This window comes from Salvelinus fontinalis, chromosome 39 (assembly GCF_029448725.1).
Source record: "Salvelinus fontinalis isolate EN_2023a chromosome 39, ASM2944872v1, whole genome shotgun sequence".
Classification (NCBI taxonomy): Eukaryota; Metazoa; Chordata; class Actinopteri; order Salmoniformes; family Salmonidae; genus Salvelinus; species Salvelinus fontinalis.
Window position 1 is genome coordinate 22034462 of NC_074703.1, and position 22673 is coordinate 22057134.

The 22673-nt window shown below is 42.7% G+C and overlaps 1 protein-coding gene and 1 long non-coding RNA gene across 4 annotated transcripts in view; one reads left to right on the forward strand and one right to left on the reverse strand.

Annotated features, from left to right (window-relative positions):
* Nucleotides 1–16924, reverse strand: part of LOC129838593 (lysine-specific demethylase 5A-like) — a 59143-nt gene extending 42219 nt beyond the window's left edge. For 2 of the 3 annotated variants that reach the window (XM_055905674.1, XM_055905673.1), the window contains exons 1-6: nucleotides 15491–16924; nucleotides 14289–14366; nucleotides 13551–13673; nucleotides 13130–13300; nucleotides 10905–11069; nucleotides 3058–3136 (exon numbers count right to left, since the gene is read on the reverse strand). In XM_055905674.1, the coding sequence (XP_055761649.1) occupies nucleotides 3058–3136; nucleotides 10905–11069; nucleotides 13130–13300; nucleotides 13551–13673; nucleotides 14289–14366; nucleotides 15491–15637 (763 nt within the window). In that variant the 5' untranslated portion in view covers nucleotides 15638–16924. Of the gene's footprint in view, nucleotides 1–3057; nucleotides 3137–10892; nucleotides 11070–13129; nucleotides 13301–13550; nucleotides 13674–14288; nucleotides 14367–15490 lie in introns of all 3 variants that reach the window. The other variant, XM_055905672.1, reaches the window with a different exon arrangement.
* Nucleotides 16925–17155: 231 nt separating this feature from the next.
* LOC129838596 (uncharacterized) lies at nucleotides 17156–19864 on the forward strand. The gene is made up of 2 exons (XR_008756871.1): nucleotides 17156–17624; nucleotides 18209–19864. It is a non-coding gene; the product is annotated as an uncharacterized LOC129838596 (long non-coding RNA).
* The last annotated feature ends 2809 nt before the right edge of the window (nucleotides 19865–22673 follow it).

Genomic DNA, 22673 nt, shown 5'->3' on the forward strand with positions numbered 1-22673 from the left:
GTGGAGGACGTGAAAAACAAACGTGAAAACGGGGGAATGTTTACTGGTTGCTCAGGAGGGAAAGGGGAAGTCATATCTGTGGAAGACATTTGACTTAGTTGTGGAAACTACTGGAGATCCAGACAAAAGGAGGGTATAGGAGCAAGCGTTGCATGAGTAGTGTGTGTCAAACAGGTGCTGTTAAATTACAATATAATTGTTCTGCTCGTTTGGAACACTGTAAACACTAAATTAAATCATACCAGAGTCTGTTAAAATGTAATAATTTTTAAAAACTTTTATTACAGCATAGCAAAGATTTAAAACAGCCGAATTTAAGAAATTGCTTTACCCAACATATTGCGTTAGCATGAGGCTAGGTGCTCACAGAAATCAGTAGGCTATTAAACAAAACCAAACAGGCAACAGAAGCAGGATCTGTCTTATTTCTGTAGATATATATGGATGATTTAAAAAACAAGGCACGTTTAACAGTTATGCTATTGATTATAGGCCTAATTAAGTTGGAGTTTCCTCTTGCCTCAATTTTCATAGTCAATTAGAGCAAAAATTGTTTCCTCGTCTCTTCACTCCGCTGCTGCCTCCACCTCTTAGTTCACAACACCAATATGCTGGTTAACTTCGCTATTATGCACATAGCAACATATAGGGAAAGGCGCCAATTCAACGACGCACTGAAGATTGTGTTTCAGAACAGCAGACAGACAACTATCCATCCCGGGAGAAAACACATTTATCATAAAGTCAAATTGTGTTCACTAGGGCCTCCCGGGTGGCGCAGTGGTCTAGGGCACTGCATCGCAGCGCTAGCTGTGCCACCAGAGTCTCTGGGTTCGCGCCCAGGCTCTGTCGCAGCCGGCCGCGACCGGGAGGTCCGTGGGGCGACGCACAATTGGCCTAGCGTCGTCCGGGTTAGGGAGGGTTTGGCCGGTAGGGATATCCTTGTCTCATCGCGCACCAGCGACTCCTGTGGCGGGCCGGGCGCAGTGCGCGCTAACCAAGGGGGCCGGGTGCACGGTGTTTCCTCCGACACATTGGTGCGGCTGGCTTCCAGCCGCACCAACGCTTCCGTTGGAGGCGCGCTGTGTTAAGAAGCAGTGCGGCTTGGTTGGGTTGTGCTTCGGAGGACGCATGGCTTTCGACCTTCGTCTCTCCCGAGCCCGTACGGGAGTTGTAGCGATGAGACAAGATAGTAATTACTAGCGATTGGATACCACGAAAATTGGGGAGAAAACTTTTCTCTGTTCAGCTTCCCTCGATCCTGACTAGTCACCCAGTCCCTGCCGCTTAAAAATATCCCCTATGCATCATGCTGCCACCACCATGCTTCACCTTAGGGATGGTATTGGCTAGGTGATGAGCGGTGCCTGGTTTCCTCCAGACGTGACGCTTGGCATTCAAGCCAGAGTTCAATCTTGGTTTCATCAGACTAGAGAATCTTGTTTCTCATGGACTAAGAGTCCTTTAGGTGCCTTTTGGAAATCTCCAAGCGGGATGTCATGTGCTTTTTACTGAGGAGTAGCTTCCGTCTGACCACTCTACCATAAAGGCCTGATTGGTGGAGTGCTTCAGAGATGGTTGTCCTTCTGGAAGGTTCTCCCATCTCCACAGAGGTACTCTGGAGCTCTGTCAGAGTGACCATCAGGTTCTTTGTCACCTCCCCGTCCAAGGCCCTTCACTGATTACTCAGGTTTGGCTGAGCGGCCAGCTCTAGGAAGAGTCTTGGTTGTTACAAACTTCCTCCATTTAAGAATAATGGAACCCACTTTTGGACCTTCAATGCTGCAGAATTGTTTTGGCACCCTTCCCCAGATCTGTGCCTCGACACAATCCTGTCTTGGAGCTCTACGGACAATTCCTTTGACCAGTGGTGTTAAGTAGTTAAGTAGAAATACCTTCATTTTAAAGTACTACTTAAGTCGTTTTTGGGGTATCTGTACTTTATATTTTGACTAGTTTTACTTTACTATATCCCAAAAGAAAATTTTATTTTTACTTAGATTTTCCCTGACACCCAAAAGTACCCGTTACATTTGGAATGCTTAGCAGGACAGGAAAATGGTCCAAATCACACACTTATCAAGAGAACCTCCCCTGGTCATCCCTACAGCCTCTGATCTGTCAGACTCACTAAACACAAATGCTTCGTTTGTAAATGAGTGTTGGAGTGTGCTCCTGGTTATCCGTAAATTAAAATGAAAATAGTGCCGTCTGGGTTGCTTAATATGAATACTTTTCATACTTAAGTATATTTTAGCAATTACATTTACTTTTGATACTTAAGTATATTTAAAAACATACACTTTTAAACTTTTACTCAAGTCGTATTTTACTGGATGACTTCCACTTTTACATTAGTCATTTAAAAAAAGGTATCTTTCCTTTTACTCAAGTATGCCAATTGGGTCCTTTTTCCACCACTGCCTTTGACCTCATGATTGGTTTTTGCTCTGACATGCACCATCAACTGTGGGCCTTATACAGACCGGTGTGTGCCTTTCCAGATATTGTCCAATCAATTAAAATTTACCACAGGTGGACTCCAATCAAGTTGAAGAAACATCTCAAGGATGATCAATGGAAACAGGAGCTCAATGTGAATTGAATACTTATGTAAATAACATATGTTTTACATGTTTAATAAATAAGCAAACATTTCTAAAAACCTGTTTTCACTTTGTCATTATGGGGTATTATTTTTATAGTTCCTCGATGTTTTTTTCCCATACATTTTTGAATACGGCTGAAATGTAACAAAATGTGGAAAAAGTGAAGTGTCTGACACTTCTCGAATGCACTGTATAGTGCCATTATCTTTCCTACATACTTTATATCTGGTTTAAGTTTACACTGAAAGTATTTTAACATTCCGAAAAATCTATTTACAAATTATTCAAAAAATAATGAATAAAAAGTTTGGACTTAAGCGTCCCGATTTTTTTTTGAAGCGGGCTGCCCAACAGTTTTAATAGGAGAAAAACCCCTGAACACATACTTGTCGTTGCAGCATCTGCTCTGAGTAAGTGAAGTCAAATAAATACTAGCTAAGTTCCTTACCAGCTGGTACAATCTCTAACCCAACCATCTTGGGAACACTGCCAAAGATATGCAGGGTCTTGGGCTCTTTGATTTCCCGCTAGGAGAGGAGACAAGAACATAATACAACATCAAGGAACATTCCTGGGACAAGTCCAAAATGTCACCCTTTTCCCTATATAGAGCACTACTATTGACTAGAGCATTATGCAGGCCCGGTTAAAAGTAGTGTAATATACAGGGAATAGGGTGCTATTTCAGATGCAAAGTCCTGGAGAGATGTCCAGGAAACAGTTAGATCCTGTTGGAATGACAAACATCAGCCACTGACCCCGTCGAGAGTTCCACTGACTGCAGCTGGGGAATCTAGGACATGAAGGGGCAGAAGCTGGGTTGCTGTTCAATTAAAAGGTAGCCAACAATGGTAATGTGATATTGGGCTTGGATAATCAATGAATCCATGGTGATACCTCTGTAGGCTGTATATTGTATGTTATTTGGATGTCTTTATGCCAAAATACACAAACAAAACTGTATTTTATTTGTCACATGCGCCAAATACAACAGGTGTAGACCGTACAGTGAAATTCTTACTTACAAGCCCTTAACCAACAATGCTTAGAGAAGAAAATTATGTAAACAAAATAGATAAGCAGAAAATAAAAAAGTAACAAATTATTAAAACAGCAGCAGTAATACAGTAAGTTAACTCTGGACTACCTCTAGCATGGTCTCCGTTAACTGGTAGTAGCCGGCTTCTGGCGGATAAAGGTTTTTTTAAACGCAGAAAAATAAAATTGAAATGTGGCAAATTTTCTGGGAGAATAAGAAAAAAATCCCATTGCGAAATAGTGCTTCTCGGTCTATAGGTGAATTTGCATACTGTTATGGAATTAAATTGGCACGTGTACAGTATATTCGTTACGTATCTTATTCATCATGTGTGTACAGATACAGAGCCTTTGAGCAGAAAATCTGTCAAGACAGCACAAGAGCTGCTGCTGCTACTACAGTATCTCAAACAGCAAATGCATAGGCAATGGTAGATAGGTTTCAGAGGATCACACACACCACTTTGCAATGAGCTTGAGACAGTATGCATTTTGAAAACATATACTTAATTGTTTGAAGCCTGAACGTTTTAATACGAGGCACGCGTTACCTTGCTTAAAAGTAGTCGAGCAAAAATCAGACCATATCCACAAAGGCAATTATTTTATATCACTTTTCTTTCATTGTCCAGTAGCCAAAGGAACAATCATAATAGATCTGTCCTCTTTCTACATTTCTAATGGATATTTTCATCTCTGTCACATGAAACCACTCACATGTGCCCTTTTGACAGCCATGTTCTCACCAATTGCATTATGGAACAAACATTTGCGCGTAGCCTACCTCACATTGCTGCGCTTATGTGAAAAAATTGTTTGTAATGTGAAGAAATAAGTTTATCAACATTAAGCTACATTTTCTAACCTGTTGCATCAGACTAATTGCTTTTTAAAGTTTTCTATGTAGCCTAGACCTACTGTCCCAAAGTCAGTTTGGATAGGCTATTTCTTTCTCGACAAGCTGACCAATAGAATAGGTAAACTTTTCTACTACGGGGATATCAGTTTGACATAGGCTAGTAATTTTTCTATTCGTTACACGTCTTGTTGGCTAAGGAAATGTAAATATGGACACTTATTCTAACATCTTCAAAGTGCACATCAGAACACCATACCGACTTTGACGCTCGTCGGTTGTGGCAGAGCTTAAACTATTACAGACTACAAAGGGAAAGCCTGCCGCGAGCTGCCCAGTGACGTGAGCCTATCAGACGAGCTAAATGCCTTTCATGCTCGCGTCGAGGCAAGCAACACTGAAGCATGCATGAGAGCACCAGCCGTTCCGGGCGACTGTGATCACGCTCTCTGTAGTCAATGTGAGCAAGACCTTAAAAACAGGTCAACATTCACAAAGCCGAGGCTAGGCGAATTACCACGACATGAACTACAACTAGCAAGAGTCTTCACTGACTTTTCAACCCCTCCCTGACCGAGTCTGCAATACCTACATGTATCAAGCAGACCACCATAGTCCCTATGCCCAAGGAAGCGAAGGTAACCTGCCTAAATGATTACTGCCCCGAAGCAATCGTCTGTAGCCATGAAGTGCTTTGAAAGGCTGGTCATGGCTCACAACACCATCATCTTGGAAACCCTAGACCGACTCCAGTTCACATACCACCCCAACAGATCCACAGATGACGCAATCACACTCCACACTGTCTTTTCCCACCTGGACAAAAGGAACACCTATGTGAGAATGCTGTTCATTGACTACAGCTCAGCGTTCAAAGCTCATCACTAAGCTAAGGACCCTGGGACTAAACACCTCCCCCCGCAACTGGATCCTGGACTTCCTGACGGGCCGCCCCCAGGTGGTAAGGGTAGGCAACAACACATCTGCCACGCTGATCCTCAACATTGGGGTCCCCCCTCAGAAGTGTGTGCTTAGTCCCCTCCTGTACTCCCTGTTCACCCACGACTGCGTGGCCAAACACTACTCCAAAACCATCATTACGTTTGCTGACGACAAGTAGTAGGCCTGTTCATCGACAACAATGAGACAGCCTATTGGAAGGAGGTCAGAGACCTGGCAGTGTGGTGCCAGGACAACAACCTCTCAATGTGAGCAAACAAAGGAGCTGATCGTGGACTACAGGAAAAGGCTGGCCGAACAGGCTTACATTAACATTGACAGGGCTGTGGTGGAGCAGGTGAAGAGTTACAAGTTCCTTGTTGTCCACATTAACAAACTATCATTGTCCAAACAAGACAGTTGTGAAGAGGCACGACAACCCCATTTCCCCCTCCGGAGACTGAATAGATATGGCATGGGTCCCCAGATCCTCAAAGCGTTCTACAGCTGCACCATTGAGAACATTTAAGTCATTTAGCAGACGCTCTTATCCAGAGCGACTTACAAATTGGTGCATTCACCTTATGACATCCAGTGGGACAGCCACTTTACAATAGTGCATCTAAATCTTTTAAGGGGGGGGGGGGGGGGGGGTCAGAAGGATTACTTTATCCTATCCTAGGTATTCCTTAAAGAGGTGGGGTTTCAGGTGTCTCCGGAATGTTCTGATGTTCTGAAAGAGCTGCAAAATCTGGACCCTTACAAATCAGCCGGGCTAGATAATCTGGACCCTTTCTTTCTAAAACTATCTGCTGAAATTGTTGCCACCCCTATTATCAGCCTTTTCAACCTCTCATGTCGTCTGAGATTCCCAAAGATTGGAAAGCAGCTGCGGTTATCCCCCTCTTCAAAGGGGGAGACACTCTAGACCCAAACTGCTACAGACCTATATCTATCCTACCCTGCCTTTCTAAGGTCTTCGAAAGCCAAGTCAACAAACAGATTACCGACCATCTCGAATCCCACCATACCTTCTCCGCTATGCAATCTGGTTTCAGAGCTGGTCATGGGTGCACCTCAGCCACGCTCAAGGTCATAAACGATATCTTAACCGCTATCGATAGGAAACAGTACTGTGCAGCCATATTCATTGACCTGGCCAAGGCTTTTGACTCTGTCAATCACCACATCCTCATCGGCAGACTCGACAGCCTTGGTTTCTCTAATGATTGCCTCGCCTGGTTCACCAACTACTTCTCTGATCGAGTTCAGTGTGTCAAATCGGAGGGTCTGTTGTCCGGACCTCTGGCAGTCTCTATGGGGGTGCCACAGGGTTCAATTCTTGGACCGACTCTCTTCTCTGTATACATCAATGATGTCGCTCTTGCTGCTGGTGAGTCTCTGATCCACCTCTACGCAGACGACACTATTCTGTATACTTCTGGCCCTTCTCTTGACACTGTGTTAACAACCCTCCAGGCGAGCTTCAATGCCATACAACTCTCCTTCCGTGGCCTCCAATTGCTCTTAAATACAAGTAAAACTAAATGCATGCTCTTCAACCGATCGCTGCCTGCACCTGCCCACCTGTCCAGCATCACTACTCTGGACGGCTCTGACTTAGAATATGTGGACAACTACAAATACCTAGGTGTCTGGTTAGACTGTAAACTCTCCTTCCAGACTCACATCAAGCATCTCCAATCCAAAGTTAAATCTAGAATCGGCTTCCTATTCCGCAACAAAGCATCCTTCACTCATGCTGCCAAACATACCCTTGTAAAACTGACCATCCTACCAATCCTCGACTTCGGTGATGTCATTTACTAAATAGCCTCCAAAACCCTACTCAATAAATTGGATGCAGTCTATCACAGTGCCATCCGTTTTGTCACCAAAGCCCCATATACTACCCACCACTGCGACCTGTACGCTCTCGTTGGCTGGCCCTCGCTTCACACTCGTCGACAAACCCACTGGCTCCAGGTCATCTACAAGACCCTGCTAGGTAAAGCCCCCCCTTATCTCAGCTCGCTGGTCACCATAGCAACGCCCACCCGTAGCACGCGCTCCAGCAGGTATATCTCTCTGGTCACCCCCAAAACCAATTCTTCCTTTGGCCGCCTCTCCTTCCAGTTCTCTGCTGCCAATGACTGGAACGAACTACAAAAATCTCTGAAACTGGAAACACTTATCTCCCTCACTAGCTTTAAGCACCAGCTGTCAGAGCAGCTCATAGATTACTGCACCTGTACATAGCCCATCTATAATTTAGCCCAAACAACTACCTCTTTACCTACTGTATTTATTTATTTTGCTCCTTTGCACCCCATTAGTTCTCTCTACTTTGCACCTTCTTCCACTGCAAACCAACCATTCCAGTGTTCTTTTTTTTACTTGCTATATTGTATTTACTTCGCCACCATGGCCTTTTTATATTTTTTTTATTTATTTATATATATATCTTGTTTGCCTTCACCTCCCTTATCTTGCTCATACTGTATATAGACTTATTTTCACTGTATTATTGACTGTATGTTTGTTTTACTCCATGTGTAACTATGTGTTGTTGTATGTGTCGAACTGCTTTGCTTTATCTTGGCCAGGTCGCAATTGTAAATGAGAACGTGTTCTCAATTTGCCTACCTGGTTAAATAAAGGTGAAATAAAAAAATTAAATAAAAAAAAGGTGGTGATTGACTCCGCTGTCCTGGCGTCGTGAGGGAGTTTGTTCCACCATTGGGGGGCCAGAGCAGCGAACAGTTTTGACTGGGCTGAGCGGGAACTGTACTTCCTCAGTGGTAGGGAGGCGAGCAGGCCAGAGGTGGATGAACGCAGTGCCCTTGTTTGGGTGTAGGGCCTGATCAGAGCCTGAAGGTACTGAGGTGCCGTTCCCCTCACAGCTCCGTAGGCAAGCACCATGGTCTTGTAGCGGATGCGAGCTTCAACTAGAAGCCAGTGGAGAGAGCGGAGGAGCGGGGTGACGTGAGAGAACTTGGGAAGGTTGAACACCAGACGGGCTGCGGCGTTCTGGATGAGTTGTAGGGGTTTAATGGCACAGGCAGGGAGCCCAGCCAACAGCGAGTTGCAGTAATCCAGACGGGAGATGACAAGTGCCTGGATTAGGAGCATCCTGACCAGTTGCATCACCGCCAGGTATGGCAACTGCTCGGCATCTAGCTAAGGCGATACAGAGGGTAGTGCGTACGACCCAGTACATCGCTGGGGCCAAGCTTCCTACCATCCAGGACCTATATACTAGGCGGTGTCAGAGGAAGGCCCAAAACAATTGTCTAAGACTCCAGTCACCCAAGTCATAGACTGTTCTCTCTGCTACCGCACGACAAGCGGTACCGGACCGCCAAGTCTGGGATCAAAAAGCTCCTTAAAAACAGTTTCTACCCCCAAGCCATAAGACTGCTGAACAATTAACTAAATGGCCACCCAAAAGATTACAATTGACACGCTCCCTTTATTTTTACACTGCTGCTAGTCGCTGTTTATTATCTATGCTTAGTCACTTTACCCCTACCTACATGTGTACCCGCACATTGACTCGGTACCAGTACCCCCTGTATATTGCCTCTTTATTGTTACTTTTACTATATTTTCTTAACTCTATTTATTGAACTGCATTGTTGGTTAAGGGCTTGTAAGTAAGAATTTCATGGTAAGGTTGTATTCGGAGCATGTGACAAATAAAATTAGATTTGATTGAAGGACCACACAATCGTTGCATCCTCGACTTCCATGTTCTGTTAACATGACGTGCCATAATACAAATGTGATTTCCTTTCCTCCATTCTGAGCACCATGGGTGCATATGGGTCCATACATTAGATCAGTATCTCAGTTAGCAGCATATAAAAACTACAACCCCCAACCTAACGTCCTACAGAACTTGTGATAAGAAATATGTTGTGCTGAACTCCACAAGAGGAAAATTTAAAGATACTGTTTATTATCCATGCATGGTCACTTCAAATTAAAAAAATATATATGTACTTTTATTTGTCACATACACATGGTTAGCAGATGTTAATGCGAGTGTAGCGAAATGCTAGTTCCGACAATGCAGTAATATCTAACAATTCCCCAACAACCACCAAATACACACAAATCTAAAGGGGTGAATGAGAATATGTACATGTAAGTATATGGATGAGTGATGGCTGAGCGGCATAGGCAAGGTGCAATAGATGGTATAAAATACAGTATATACACTACCGTTCAAAAGTTTGGGGTCACTCAGAAATGTCCTTGTTTGTGAAAGAAAAGCTCATTTTTGTCCATTAAAATAATAACTTCATGATGACAGAAGTGAGTGCTAAGGGGAGATAGTCATTAAGTTCAGTTACCTTTGCCTTCTTAGGTACAGGAACAATGGTAGCCATCTTGGATCATGTGGGAACAACAGTCTGGGATAAGGAGCGATTGAGTATGTTCGTAAAGACACCAGCCAGCTGGTCTGCGCATGCTTTGAGGACGCAGTTAGGGATGCCGTCTGGGCCAGCAGCCTTGTGAGGGTTAACACGTTTTACTCACGTCAGCCACGAATAAGGAGAAGGGGCAGGGGGGGGGGGGGGCTGTACTATCCTCAAAGCGGGCAAAGGTGTTTAGTCTGTCTGGAAGTGTGACGTCGGTGTCCGTGACGTGGCTGGATTTTTTCTTGTAGTCCGTGATTTCCTGTAGACCCTGCCACATACGTCTCGTGTCTGAGCTGTTGAATTGCGACTCCACCATGTCCCTGTACTGGCATTTCGCTTGTTTGATTGCCTTGCGGAGAGAATAGCTACCCTGTTTATAGTCAGACATATTCCCAGACGTCTTTCCATGGTTAAATGTGGTGCCCCCGCACATTGACTCTGTACCGGTACGTCCTGTATATAGCCTCACTACTGTTACTTTATGGTTGATCCTTAATTATTATTATTTATTTTATATATATTTTTTACTTCAGTTATTTTTGTAAATACTTTTAACACTTCTTTTGTAGAACTGCACTGTTGGTTAAGGGCTTGTCAGTAAGCATTTCACTGTAAGGTCTACACCTGTTGTATTTGGCACTTGTGACAAATACAATTTGATTTGAATTAAAGCCCTTACAGTAACTACGTGACCACATGACACAGGGTGACGAGCAGATTTGCCAAGAGAGAGATCTCTCTTGATGTTATGGGCACTTGATGTTATGGGCACACGCAAGGCTAAGGCTCTCTGGCTATTGAGAATGTAGCTAATGAGTCCAGAGCCAGCACACAGGCTGCAAAGGCCCTCTTGCTAATGAGAATGTATCTCCATCCAGCAATTGCATTTCCAGTACATTAAGTCCCCAAACAAGTTAGGCAAAAAAACAGAAGAGTAAAAATGCTGATCATTTTAGTAAATCACCATGTGAAATCAAAATAAAAGTGATAAAATAAAATATAAAAACAGTCTCCGGTGATCACCTCATCACCGACCTCAGACTTCAGGCGGCGGGAGCGTCGCTCAGGGAGCGGGCAGTCCTTGTTCGGAGTCCCGTCACTCAGGCTGTCCCTCTCTCTGTCCTCTTCATCCTCCTCTTCCCCCATGCCCTCGTCCTGCTCCTCTCCATCATCTCCCTCCTCGTACAGACGGTGGATACCCTGAGGGGGACAGAGAAGGCAGGGAGCGGAGGTAAAAGACCACAAAGGCAGAAGAACACCTACAAACCCACTTCACAACAAGGTGGTAGCAGATGTAAGGTGTTGGTTGCTAGCTTCTTGGAGTGGTTGAATAGAGCAGGGTGTAGTAACATTTATAACATGGCATTGTTGAATACACATTTCTGATTGGCATTCTAGAGCATGCGTTATTTAAGTGATAATGCCCAATAAGCCAGTGTTTGGAGGGTATATTGGCACGGGTGTTGTTAGGCCCAAGGGACGTAAACCGTGCCAATATATCCTCCAAACACCGGCTTCAAGGGCATTATCACTTTTATACAACAGGTTACATATTCAATAATGACTGACATATTTTAATTAAAAACAATATTTTGATTAATTTATTCATACTATTTAATCATTCTACAAGATATAGTCCCGACATAAAATCTAGGGTTGCTACCCAAGCCGGCTGGTCGTGCATTCTATTGGTTCAGTTGCTAGAGACACGACCCAGTCGTTCAGTCTTTTTGTTCGTTCAAAACGGTCCATTGCCTTACTGGCTGGCAAAGTTCTGATCCCGTGCTTGCTAACTTAGTCACGTCAAACAATGAGGTGCGATTTCACCTGGCATATAAACTGTGCTCTCGTCAGCACACTGTTGAGCAAGCCAACACACTAACACAATCACTTCAAACACTGAAGCTGTAAAGACTGCAAACTAGCTGCACTTTGTTTTGTTTGACCTTTTTTTCAATTGACATTTCTTTGTATATATATATATCCATAAAAATGATGCCAGCTGATGAATGATTTCAACTGACTGAGAAACGCTGCCTGCCTCGGTCTCGTCCTGACTCCCGACCCCTACACGTTCATTACTATGGGACAGCTGGAGATCCAATTTGAATATTGAAACAATATCACAAATGTCTGAGAGACAGACAGCAAAGTTTATACTAGTCTTCGATGTTGAAAACTAAATGTTAGTCTAAAAGAAATGTGAGAATGTCTAGATGCTTTTTATAGTGGAGATCAAGTTTATAAATTGCCTGGCTGGGCTGATGAGAAAGTGGATTGCGCAGTCAGACGGAACAGAGTAAATAGGCATTTTAACATCATAGATTTAGCTGCTGGTGGAAACTTGAAGAATAGACACTGGCTAAAATGAGCATTTAACCAATCAGCATTAGGCTCACCCGTTGTATAATTCCCTATAACACACGGCATATCTGCACGGTAGCATTCAATGGCTATAGTTCATTCTTACATGTTCTATGTTTGAGCTTCTTTTGAAAGCAAAATTCAAATGAAAAACATTATTGGCATTGTTGAATTTGATTTTCATAATGGCAAGCTAGGACTGATGGTTTGGTTAGCTAAACTAGCAAGTCTGTTTGGTTAGCAAAGGCAACTACTGTAGCTATCTAGTAAACTTGCTAGCTATTCCAGTGGACGTTGAACACATTTCTAGCAGCAAAGGTGTTAAATTATAGCCATGGTATAAAAGGGATAATCAACTCGAGGCGCTATGTGTCCTCTGGAAAATAATGCAACTCCGTGGAAGGTTAGTTCCATTCCACTAGCACGTTGTGGAAACCACCTTCCACATCGTTCATTATTTCCCATAGAACGCATTGCCTCTCATTGATTATACCTTACATGTTGTGATACAGAACCAGAAGAGGCTGGTGGGAGGAAGTATAGGAGGACGGGCTCATTGTAATGGCTGGATTGAGTCTATCCCAGCCATTACAATGGGACCGGCCTCCTATAGCTCTTCCCACCAGCCTCCTCTGTACAGAACACCGTTACAAATGTGGCTGTAGCATGACAAAGCACAAAAGGAAAGAACCACATGACAGGGTATTGACATGAGTTGTAAGTATGTAAAAGTGTGACTACACAGCACAAACCTATGATGATCCACACCTAACACTTGCCGAAAGAAGGCTGAAGCTATTCACTACCGCTATTGACATCACAGAAACATTTCTCACACTCCACAGACACCTAGCCTAAATGTTATTGTGTGCATGTGTCGGCCAATAAGTGCTTACAGTGAGCGTTGCTCCAGACTGGAAGAGCTCATAGGGGTAGAGGATCCTCTCAAAGTGGGACCGCAGCAGAGAGCCCATACCTTTCCCCGGGGGGAAACCCATCCTGCTGGCCACCTTGGACCATCTCTTCTCCTTACACACTGCCTCAAAGCCTCCCTCGGAGGAGACAATCTGAAATGCAATGTTTTTTTTAGTAAGATGGTTGTGGTTGACTCATACACAAAAAGCATATTTTCAGAAAACTAAGGAGACATTCAAATGTACACCAGCACTTAGCACCTCGTTGTTGTCCTAAAACAAAATCCAAAACAAACTACTTACTCCTCAGTTATAAATAAATGACAGTATACTTACAAACACCACCCTGCATGTTTATAAAAACAATATACTGTTCAGGTTAATGGTCTGACTCCGGTCTTACCTTGCTGAGCTGGTACAGATCAAGGATCTTCCTCTCCACGTGAGGGAAGCGCAGCCTGGACCCCTGCAGCTCCCAGAATTTGGCAATCTGATCCAGGAAGTTGAGCTTAACTCGAGTGAGGGCCTGAAAGCAATGGGAGAGGTGAGGGAAGGGAAGGGTACACAAACACATGAAAGTCAATTCAAATGAAAAATCTGGCCCGCTCCACTCTAAACAGGAGTATAAAGAGGTGTCTTCGGGTGCTGTAGCCTAGGAGAAATCAAAGTAAAGACAAAGCCTACACAATCCCGTGACTAATATCCTTTAAACTCTTAATGAAGGCTAAGTTACAACTTTTCTGTCCCTAAAAACCTTTCCTAAAGCAGGCCTAGGCCTACCACCCATTCAGCCAGCGCTGTTAACTCAGTCATTGTATTCAAGAGTGCTGCCCCCAAAATGTGACGACAGCTGCAGTCAATGCACAAAAGGTCTGCACTGTCCAGCCACACCAACGTATAGGCTACCTCCTCACAAAAAAAACATGTGTATTCATAGACTACTACATCTTTATAAAAAGACATAATAACATATGGTTAAATAACATACATCAGTGAATGACTGACAAACTCAGCTGAATTGACTACTTACTTAGGCAATACCTCTATTTAGGCCTATACCTTATAATTACTACAATCAGGCTACCAAACTGTATTTCCAACATAGCCTTCACAGTGTTGTAACTAGGTACAGTATACTTACCTCCAATTCATTGAGTCTCTGGACTCTGGGAGTGAAGCGGAAGTTGCGTACATCGCAGGCGAAAGGAGGTGCCCAGTCCTAACAGACAGAAGAGAACAATTTAAACCAAATTAACAACTTTGGTTCAGATTTTCATACAATGAAGTAATGAGGAAGTAAAAGCAACAACAAAAAACAAGAAAACACTTGTCAACATAAACATTACATAACACTTCAAATCCCCTTCACACATAAATATAGGGATGTGTGGATACAGATTGGGAAAGCGTCGGCACAGGAAATTAGATGTTTAAAAAAAATACATAAAACATATAAAAACGTTTAAAATCCATCCGACAATACTGGATATGACAAATAATTGAAGTCCCTGTAGTCTAATTGCGTCAAAAGACTTATACCCAAAAGACAAATAATATTGGAGCACAGTGCATCAAAGAAAACCTCCCAGAAGCAACTGTCAAGTTTCAGTGCTGGTGAAAAATAGACCAAATATAAGAGGGTTAGCCTAATCACTCAAAAGGTTCCATGTGGGAAATAAGAATAAAAGAGAAAAATACAAAAAGGGCAATATTTGATTTGCACAAGGCCAAATGTGAAAAACATGAAAAGTAGAGCATTATGGTTCTCACTTCCTGCTACTGTTGGCCTACCCCCCCCCCCCAAAAAAAAATGTATTACTCTTTACAGCTAAATACATGGATATTGTTCATATTGTAGTCATGATGTAACAAAGACTTGAAAATATAGGGCATCAAATGAAAAGAACCTAGGAGTTCATTTCAAATTGTTAATAGTTCAAAAATGTATCTAGACATCATCTAATTCGTGTAACGTTACTTGATATTCCGAATGTAAATTGCGATCTGTCCAGGAAACACCAAAAAAAAGAAAACAAAGAGTCATAGACGGGAGTCTGGAATAGAGGCCGCTGTTTTAAAGACGACTTTACTTCAACTGTTTGGCAAAATATAAACATCCAAAATCATTGTTGAAATAAAATGATTAACAAACATGAAATTTGACTCATTTGACCTCCACAAGTGAAAAATTCAACGAGTAAAATGTCCTTACCCAACTAAAAATGTGCGTCGGGCTAGGCCGAAAATACCATAAGTAGATGACAAGGGCACAAACCAACGCAGGCGTAAATCTTAAAATGGAAGCAATGTGTTATATTCCAAAAGCAGAAACAGTGAGGTTACCTCGGGCGGTCGAATTTTGCAGATGCCAGTTCTCTCTGCAATAGGTCGAATCTTGTTTATAAATCCTAGTGGATCCGAAAAATCTTCCCAACTCGGCTCAAAAACTGGGCACTCAGGAGGGGGTACGAATTCAGCAAAATCGGACATGATGAAATCACAACTGTTAAATTTTCTTTAAAAAGCCAATAGTACTTCTTAAAAATGTATTATGTTGACATCTGTGAGTGACATCAGTCCATGATTAGGCCATCTTTCAATTAGCACACATATTGTTGCTTCGGCAACTTCTCCTTCATGTTCATGATTGTTTTAGTCTCAAGAAAAATAATTTCAATGAAGACAATTTCTTGATATGCCAACAGCTGGGCGACATGACAATATTGTTGAGTTGACGTCTCAAAGACAAAACTGTAAAAGATCAAAAATAAAATGTCCATTCCTATTCCATTTTAAGGAAATTACTGGGCCAAGCCGGAAGGCGTCCACCCCCACCACTCCTGTGCAGCAACGTAAACTGCAGAACTGAGAACTACCTGGAGCGCAGGACAAGATCAGTCAAAAGCGCCATCGCTCCCCTGGACATATGATCCACCATCAAAATAAAAACAGCCCAAAAAATTTGCATTTATAAGTATTCTAAGCTCCATATTCACCGAATAAACATTTTCCACGTTATTTGCGATTTCACTTTTGAATATCCATCGGTTGTGACATCTTCATGTGCCAGGATATTGTATTATTTCATCCAGATTTCGCAATATCATGCATTTAAAGTTGCGCCTCAGTGGTTATCCAATCTAATTATGACATTCTTGAGTGGTTTTCCAGCCTAAATGAATGCGATCCTCTTCATCCCGAAGAGTAGCTGATGACCATCAACATTGAAACGAGAGCAGTTAGCTAGCAATTAGCGCACATTGTTGATCAAACCGTGTCCACTCCGACGTCCATTCATTTGAAGGAGAACGTTAACTTAGCTAGCTCGTCGCTACAACAGGCAGGGGGATCCGTGGAGTTGAAGGGTCGACCTTCCCGATGCAGCAACAGACGTTATTTGCTCCACAATAAACCAGACGACAAGCTAATAGAAACCATTCTCATGCATACAGTTATCCAGCTTCGTGTCACTCGAGTACTTCTAGCTGCCGTTGTCATTAAAAACGACGATACTTCCTAGCTACTTTAGCCTAGCCACACTGTGCTGTGACTGCTTGCTAGTTGCTGGCGAAAAACTTCGTATGGTCTTTCTTTAGTTTGCTCGCACAGTTCTGGAACAATATACATTTTTTTCAGGATAAACATTTCGTCTAAAATTGTTCATTAGAAGCCTATGTTGCTCGACACTGGACTTTCCAATATTGTATATATTGAGATACTATCCACCTTTCTTTTGCTAGCAATAACCATGTCACTACCATGTACCAATCCTCCACTTCCGCCTCCACATCCGCTTCAATAAAACTAGAACCATGGTTTTACTTATTTCCCTATACAAAAGAATATGCCTCCAGATATGTACATCAACATTTATGGTAAATTAGTTGTAGTTTTGTAAGGTACTCCGTTCTTAACCAAGTGGGAAAAAATCCATCCTCACTAGTGGCCCTTTCAAGACCACTCGGAATCGGGGAAAAACGAGGTCAAATCGTGACGTAAGGGATATTGAGTTCGGAGAATTCGGAGCTCTAGGATGATCCCAGAGTATCCGACTTGGAATTCCGAGGTGGATGACCGTTCAAAACAAATTTTCCAAGTCGAAACACATTTTTCCGAATAGACAGTTGTATTGAACACACTGAGGTCAGATGTCGGAGATTTCCGAGTTGTATGGAACGCTGCATGACGCCAACATCTCTCCTATTATGGGGGAGATTTTTTTTTTAACTAGGCAAGTCAGTGAAGAACAAATTCTTATTTATAATGACGGCCTACACCGGCCAAACCCGGACAACGCTGAGCCAATTGTGCGCCGCCCTATGGGACTCCCAATCACAGCCGGTTGTGATACAGCCTGGATTCGAACCAGAGTGTTTGTAGTGACGCCTCTAGCACTGGAATGCAGTACCGTAGACCGCTGCGCTGCGCCACTCGATATCAGTATCAGGAAATGATCTCCATAACAGATTTTTGGGCAGTTAAGTGTAACAACTAAACATTATTTATAAAAGCAATCTATAAAAATAAAAAAAATCGCACTATTTTCTTTACAAGCATGATTGATAGCTGTACTTGTAGTTTATGGTTGACCAGCTTGTTGGCCATTAGCCAATCGGCGTTTCAACGAGTTCAAAGCATGTGTGAATGCATCCAAATTGCATTTACGACTTCACAACTAGAAATTAACATCTTCCCATTTTGTTATGCTGCGTTCATGTACTCGTCGGAGTATTTGATTTCGATAATTTGGCTTTGTTTCATTCATGTGCTCTTTGGTCGGACTTGCATCCACATTTGCTGTTTGTTTTGGTTGTTTTCAGATTATGTTGTGCCCAATAGAAATGAATGATAAATAATGTATTTTAGGAAAATAGAAAGAAAGTAATTTGAACTGGCAATTCGTAACGTGCTACATTTGGATCAGTTTGGGGTCCTGGGGACCTAAGCACTCAAATCTTAAACATTTGAACCGGGGACCAATACCTATCGTGAATCGTTACATCCCTAATGTCATACTCTCCTTATCTGTTCCTATCTCACTGTGTATTTGTTTCCTTTCAGGACTAGAAGACACTCGGCATCTCTCCTCTGATGGCTGCCATGAATGGTCACGTCCCCTGCGGTCAAGCTGCTGCTGGACATGGGCTCAGACATCAACACTCAGATCGAGACCAAATGTAACACAGCACTGACCCTGGCCTGCCAACATGGAGCACTGCGTCAAGGTGAGAGCAGCCGTCATCGGCTGAACCTGACATGTTATGTTGTCTGGGCTAGAGTCAAAGATATTAGGAATGATGTTTGGTGCAGTATGTCACTGACCCAAACGTTCTCTCTGACTGGTCAAACTCCTCTCATGGAGGCTGTGTCAGGTGGCTATGCTGAGATGGGGCATGTGCTGCTGGACAAGAGCGCTGACGCCACCTGTCCAAACCTCCCAAGACACCGCGTGCACCATTGCTGCAGACAAGGGCCACTGCAAGTTCTGTGAGCTCCTCATCAACGGGTAATTACTGTTACAGTCTAGCTACAGTATGAGAGTGAGTGTCATTTCAGTCAGAATACCATTCCTCTCCAGTCTCATTGCTCAGAGCTGCGACTCATCTCTGAGTGAGTTATTACAGTGTTATAACCAGCAGTGTGTGTAGTTCGGCATTTGCTTCTCGCTAAAGTCCAAACTATTCACATTTCCTCTCTCCTTTAGTCTGGTCCATCTCAGAGCTGTGACCAATAAAATCAATGCAAATCAAAGTGTATTTGTCACGTGCGCCGAATACGTAGACCTTATAGTGAAATGCTTACTTTACAACCCTCATTTCCCGGGCGTAACATGTGACTTCTCTCTGAGTGAATATGTGTGCTGTTGTAGATGGGGCTCTGTTCCCTACCCTGTGATTTGTTGTATGAATTGCTGTGATTTGAGGCTGTAGTTTCTGTTTTATTTGTATTGTATGTGTGCGTATAAGGGGACACTGCTGAGGAGGATGTGTGGCTCAGGGCTATGTTCCCTACTCCCTACAAAGCATTTTGTTGTATGAATTGTAATAATATCTTATCTGTTTTTTCTTGTTTTCTTTTTTGGTATAAAATATACTTCTGAGCAATGACTAAATGTCTACTTGTTAATTGTTTCAGGTTGTTAGTTTACAACTATCAGGGGGGGGGGGGGGGTTGAGGGATAATATGAATTTGCATCAGGACACTTCTGAGTGGACTCTGGCGATACACCTGCAGGATCGACTTATTTCTGGCAGACAGAATGGGCCGATTCTGGGCAGGCATTCAATATGACATCGTTGCTAGCTGGGTAAAATGTCAGAAGATCTTTTAGTTTTAGTTACAGCACAATAAAAAAGCAATACAAATTGTCGTTACCGCCACCATGTCACGCCCTGACCTTAGAGATCCTTTTTATGTCTCTATTTTGGTTTGGTCAGGGCGTGAGTTGGGGTGGGCATGCTATGTTTTGTTTTTCTATGATTTTCTATTTCTATGTTTTGGCCGGGTATGGTTCTCAATCAGGGACAGCTATCTATCGTTGTCTCTGATTGGGAACCATACTTAGGTAGCCCTTTTTCCACCTGTCATTGTGGGAAGTTGACTTTTGTTTAGGGCACATAGCCTGTAGCTTCACAGTTTGTTTTTGTAGTGTTTGTTGTTTTTGTTCGGCGTCATTTCTTATCAATAAAAATAAAATGTACGCTCATGACGCATGCACCTTGGTCCTCATCCTTCAGCAGCCGTGACACACCAACTTGTACGGGGTGTAATAACAGCCATGGTTGATGCTTTTTGCTTACTGTAAACATTGCACTCAGAAATTAGGATATAAGTAGGACCCCAAACGGATCCAAATGTAGCATGCATCGTTCAGAAAAACGATTCAAATGTTACGAATCGCCACTTCACTAAATGTTTTTGTTCAAATTACTTTCTTTCTACCTTCCTAAAATACATTATTTACCATTCATTTCTATTGGGCACAACATAATCTGAAAACAACCCAAAAAAAACAGCAAATGCATCCAACAAGTTTGTAGAGTCACAAGCTTGATGTAATCATTGAGTGCTAGGAATATGGGACCAAATACTAAGTGCTTGACTACTTTAATACGCATAAGCGAATTTGTCCCAATACTTTTGGTCCCCTAAAATGGGGGAACTATGTACAAAAAGTGCTGTAATTTCTGTGGATTATTTGATATGGTAGTCATTGTATCATTTCAAATCCAAAGTGCTGGAGTACAGAGCCAACACAACAACAATATTGTCACCGTCCCAACACTTTTGGAGCACACTGTATGTTGACAGTCATTGATCTACAAGTCATTTTGCATGAAGAACAACCCTTGGCAATATCAGTAGCTTTGTCAAACTGAGCGCTGTCTACAGCTTCGCATGTTGACCACGGAGAGGTAAGCCTATACCTGATGTGGCACATCTGTGCATCTCCTTCAGCATTCAAATGTTTGTAAAATGGTTTGCGCAATATTATGCTTTATTAGTAGAAAGAGGAGGAAGGGAAGCGCTACTAAGGTACACTATAGTACATTTTGGTAGACAGAAGGTGCTCTTTGGTAAAAGGGGTAAATTGGTCATCAAAAAGAAAAGAGGACCAAGGCACTCTTGATATAATTAATTAAAATGCCTTTATAAGTATGGTATGTTCAATAGAAACAAAGTTTTAAAAAATCCGACGCGTTTCGGCTGCATGGCCTTCGTCAGGGAGTACAAAAAATAATACAATGTCCTCTTTTGAACAGATTTTCCAATTAGCCCTAATTAGGAGAGGGAGTGGTTACAAAATTGATAGGACACACCTAGTAAGCAATACTATGCACATTAAAAAGTGAAATACTCTAGTTATGTTATTAGCTCGAAGTATCAGGACACTTAGAAAGGTAGTTCTAACCTTAAATATGACTGGGAGAAGTGTCAAGAATAAGAAAGAAATATATTCCATAGTACACTAGAACACAGCAAAACATGAACAACAACAGTCTAAACATAGCTGAGTGCAATTGAGCAAAATGTCCACTAGATGACAGCAAATGGACCCATCACGACCCTACAGGAAGGGTGGGAAATCCATATCTTCATTTAAACCAGGGTATTTAGTAACAAAATACACTAAATACCCTGGTTTAAATGATTTGGGGTTCACTTATATTGGGAGTAGTGCCTTTCTTCAGCCACAGTGTGTTATATGTGCCACAGTACTATCTCACAACTCGATACACCTTCACTCTTGCGCAGACTTTTAGAAACAAAACATGCCGATTTGAAAAATAAGCCAAGGGAGCTTTTTAAGCAAGAATTAATATTTTACGACTGAGACTCTCTCCAATACAACCCAACATTGCAGAGTTATGTGCATCCTTTCAAGCATCTCATTAACCTGTGGTGAGTTATTCACAATTTTTCGATTAACAAATAAGGTTTTATCTTTAAGATGGTTAAATAAAGAGCTCAATTATTGATTATTATTATTATGCGTGCCCTGGTCCTATAAGAGCTCTTTCTCACTTCTCACGAGCCAGGTTGTGACAAAAACTCACACTCATTCTTATGTTTAAAAATGTATCATATAATGTGTGTGGCAGGCTTACAATGATGGCAAAAAAACAACATTTGACAGTGCGCTGACCCTGGCGTTAGGTACGCAGCTGGAAGTTGAATGTATGAAGGGGTACGGGAAGAGAGAGAATACAGTAGACGGCACACGTCAAACGTGTGATTTATGACCCTATGTCATGGGTCACGTGTGTATGCCCATATATGGTTATCCTGTCAGGACATCCTGGCGGGAAGTTATCACGTGCTCTAGGAAGTGCCCATATATGGGCATCCTGTTCCGGTTCTCACGCGTTAGAGTGTGTGTTAATTTATGCATATATTGTATCTATTCCTTTGAAGTTGTCATGAAGATTGATGTGTAGGGACCTCGTTGAACTGGGGGGATGTGTTTGAACATTTCAAAGAGTATGGCCCCCACCCCCTGTTTTGTTGACCTTAGGGCTTTTGTCTATGAAACAGGAATTGGGGGGGGGGAAGGGGGGGGGACAGACGCACTAGCGCCCCAGAACACTAACAAGAAATTAAACCTAAACCCAGAACATTAAACCTTAAATTATGTCTCTTTGGCCAATTCTGGGTGTACTTTCTGCAGCGTGTCAAGAACCCAATGACAAAAGCATTGAGGACATTTTGTGTGAGGCCCCTGGATGTTTTAAAGGAGTGATGAACATATGGCTTACATATTCCAACCGGAGGATTCAACTGTGAAGATTTTCACAGACAGCGGCCCCAGACCCCTTTAATCAAACAACACCCGGGAGTTTTTCTCCTGCGCTGCGTATGAGAGAATGGCTTAAGATACGGCTAGCGCTATGTCAGATTGAACACGCCCTGAGTGGTACATCCCTGCCCGGCTACGCGTTGGAAGAGGGGGTGTGCGGGCGCGATGATTTGAAAGCCATAAGAATCTCTTCAATGGCGTATAGCCCCGACTCCTAAGTGACAATTT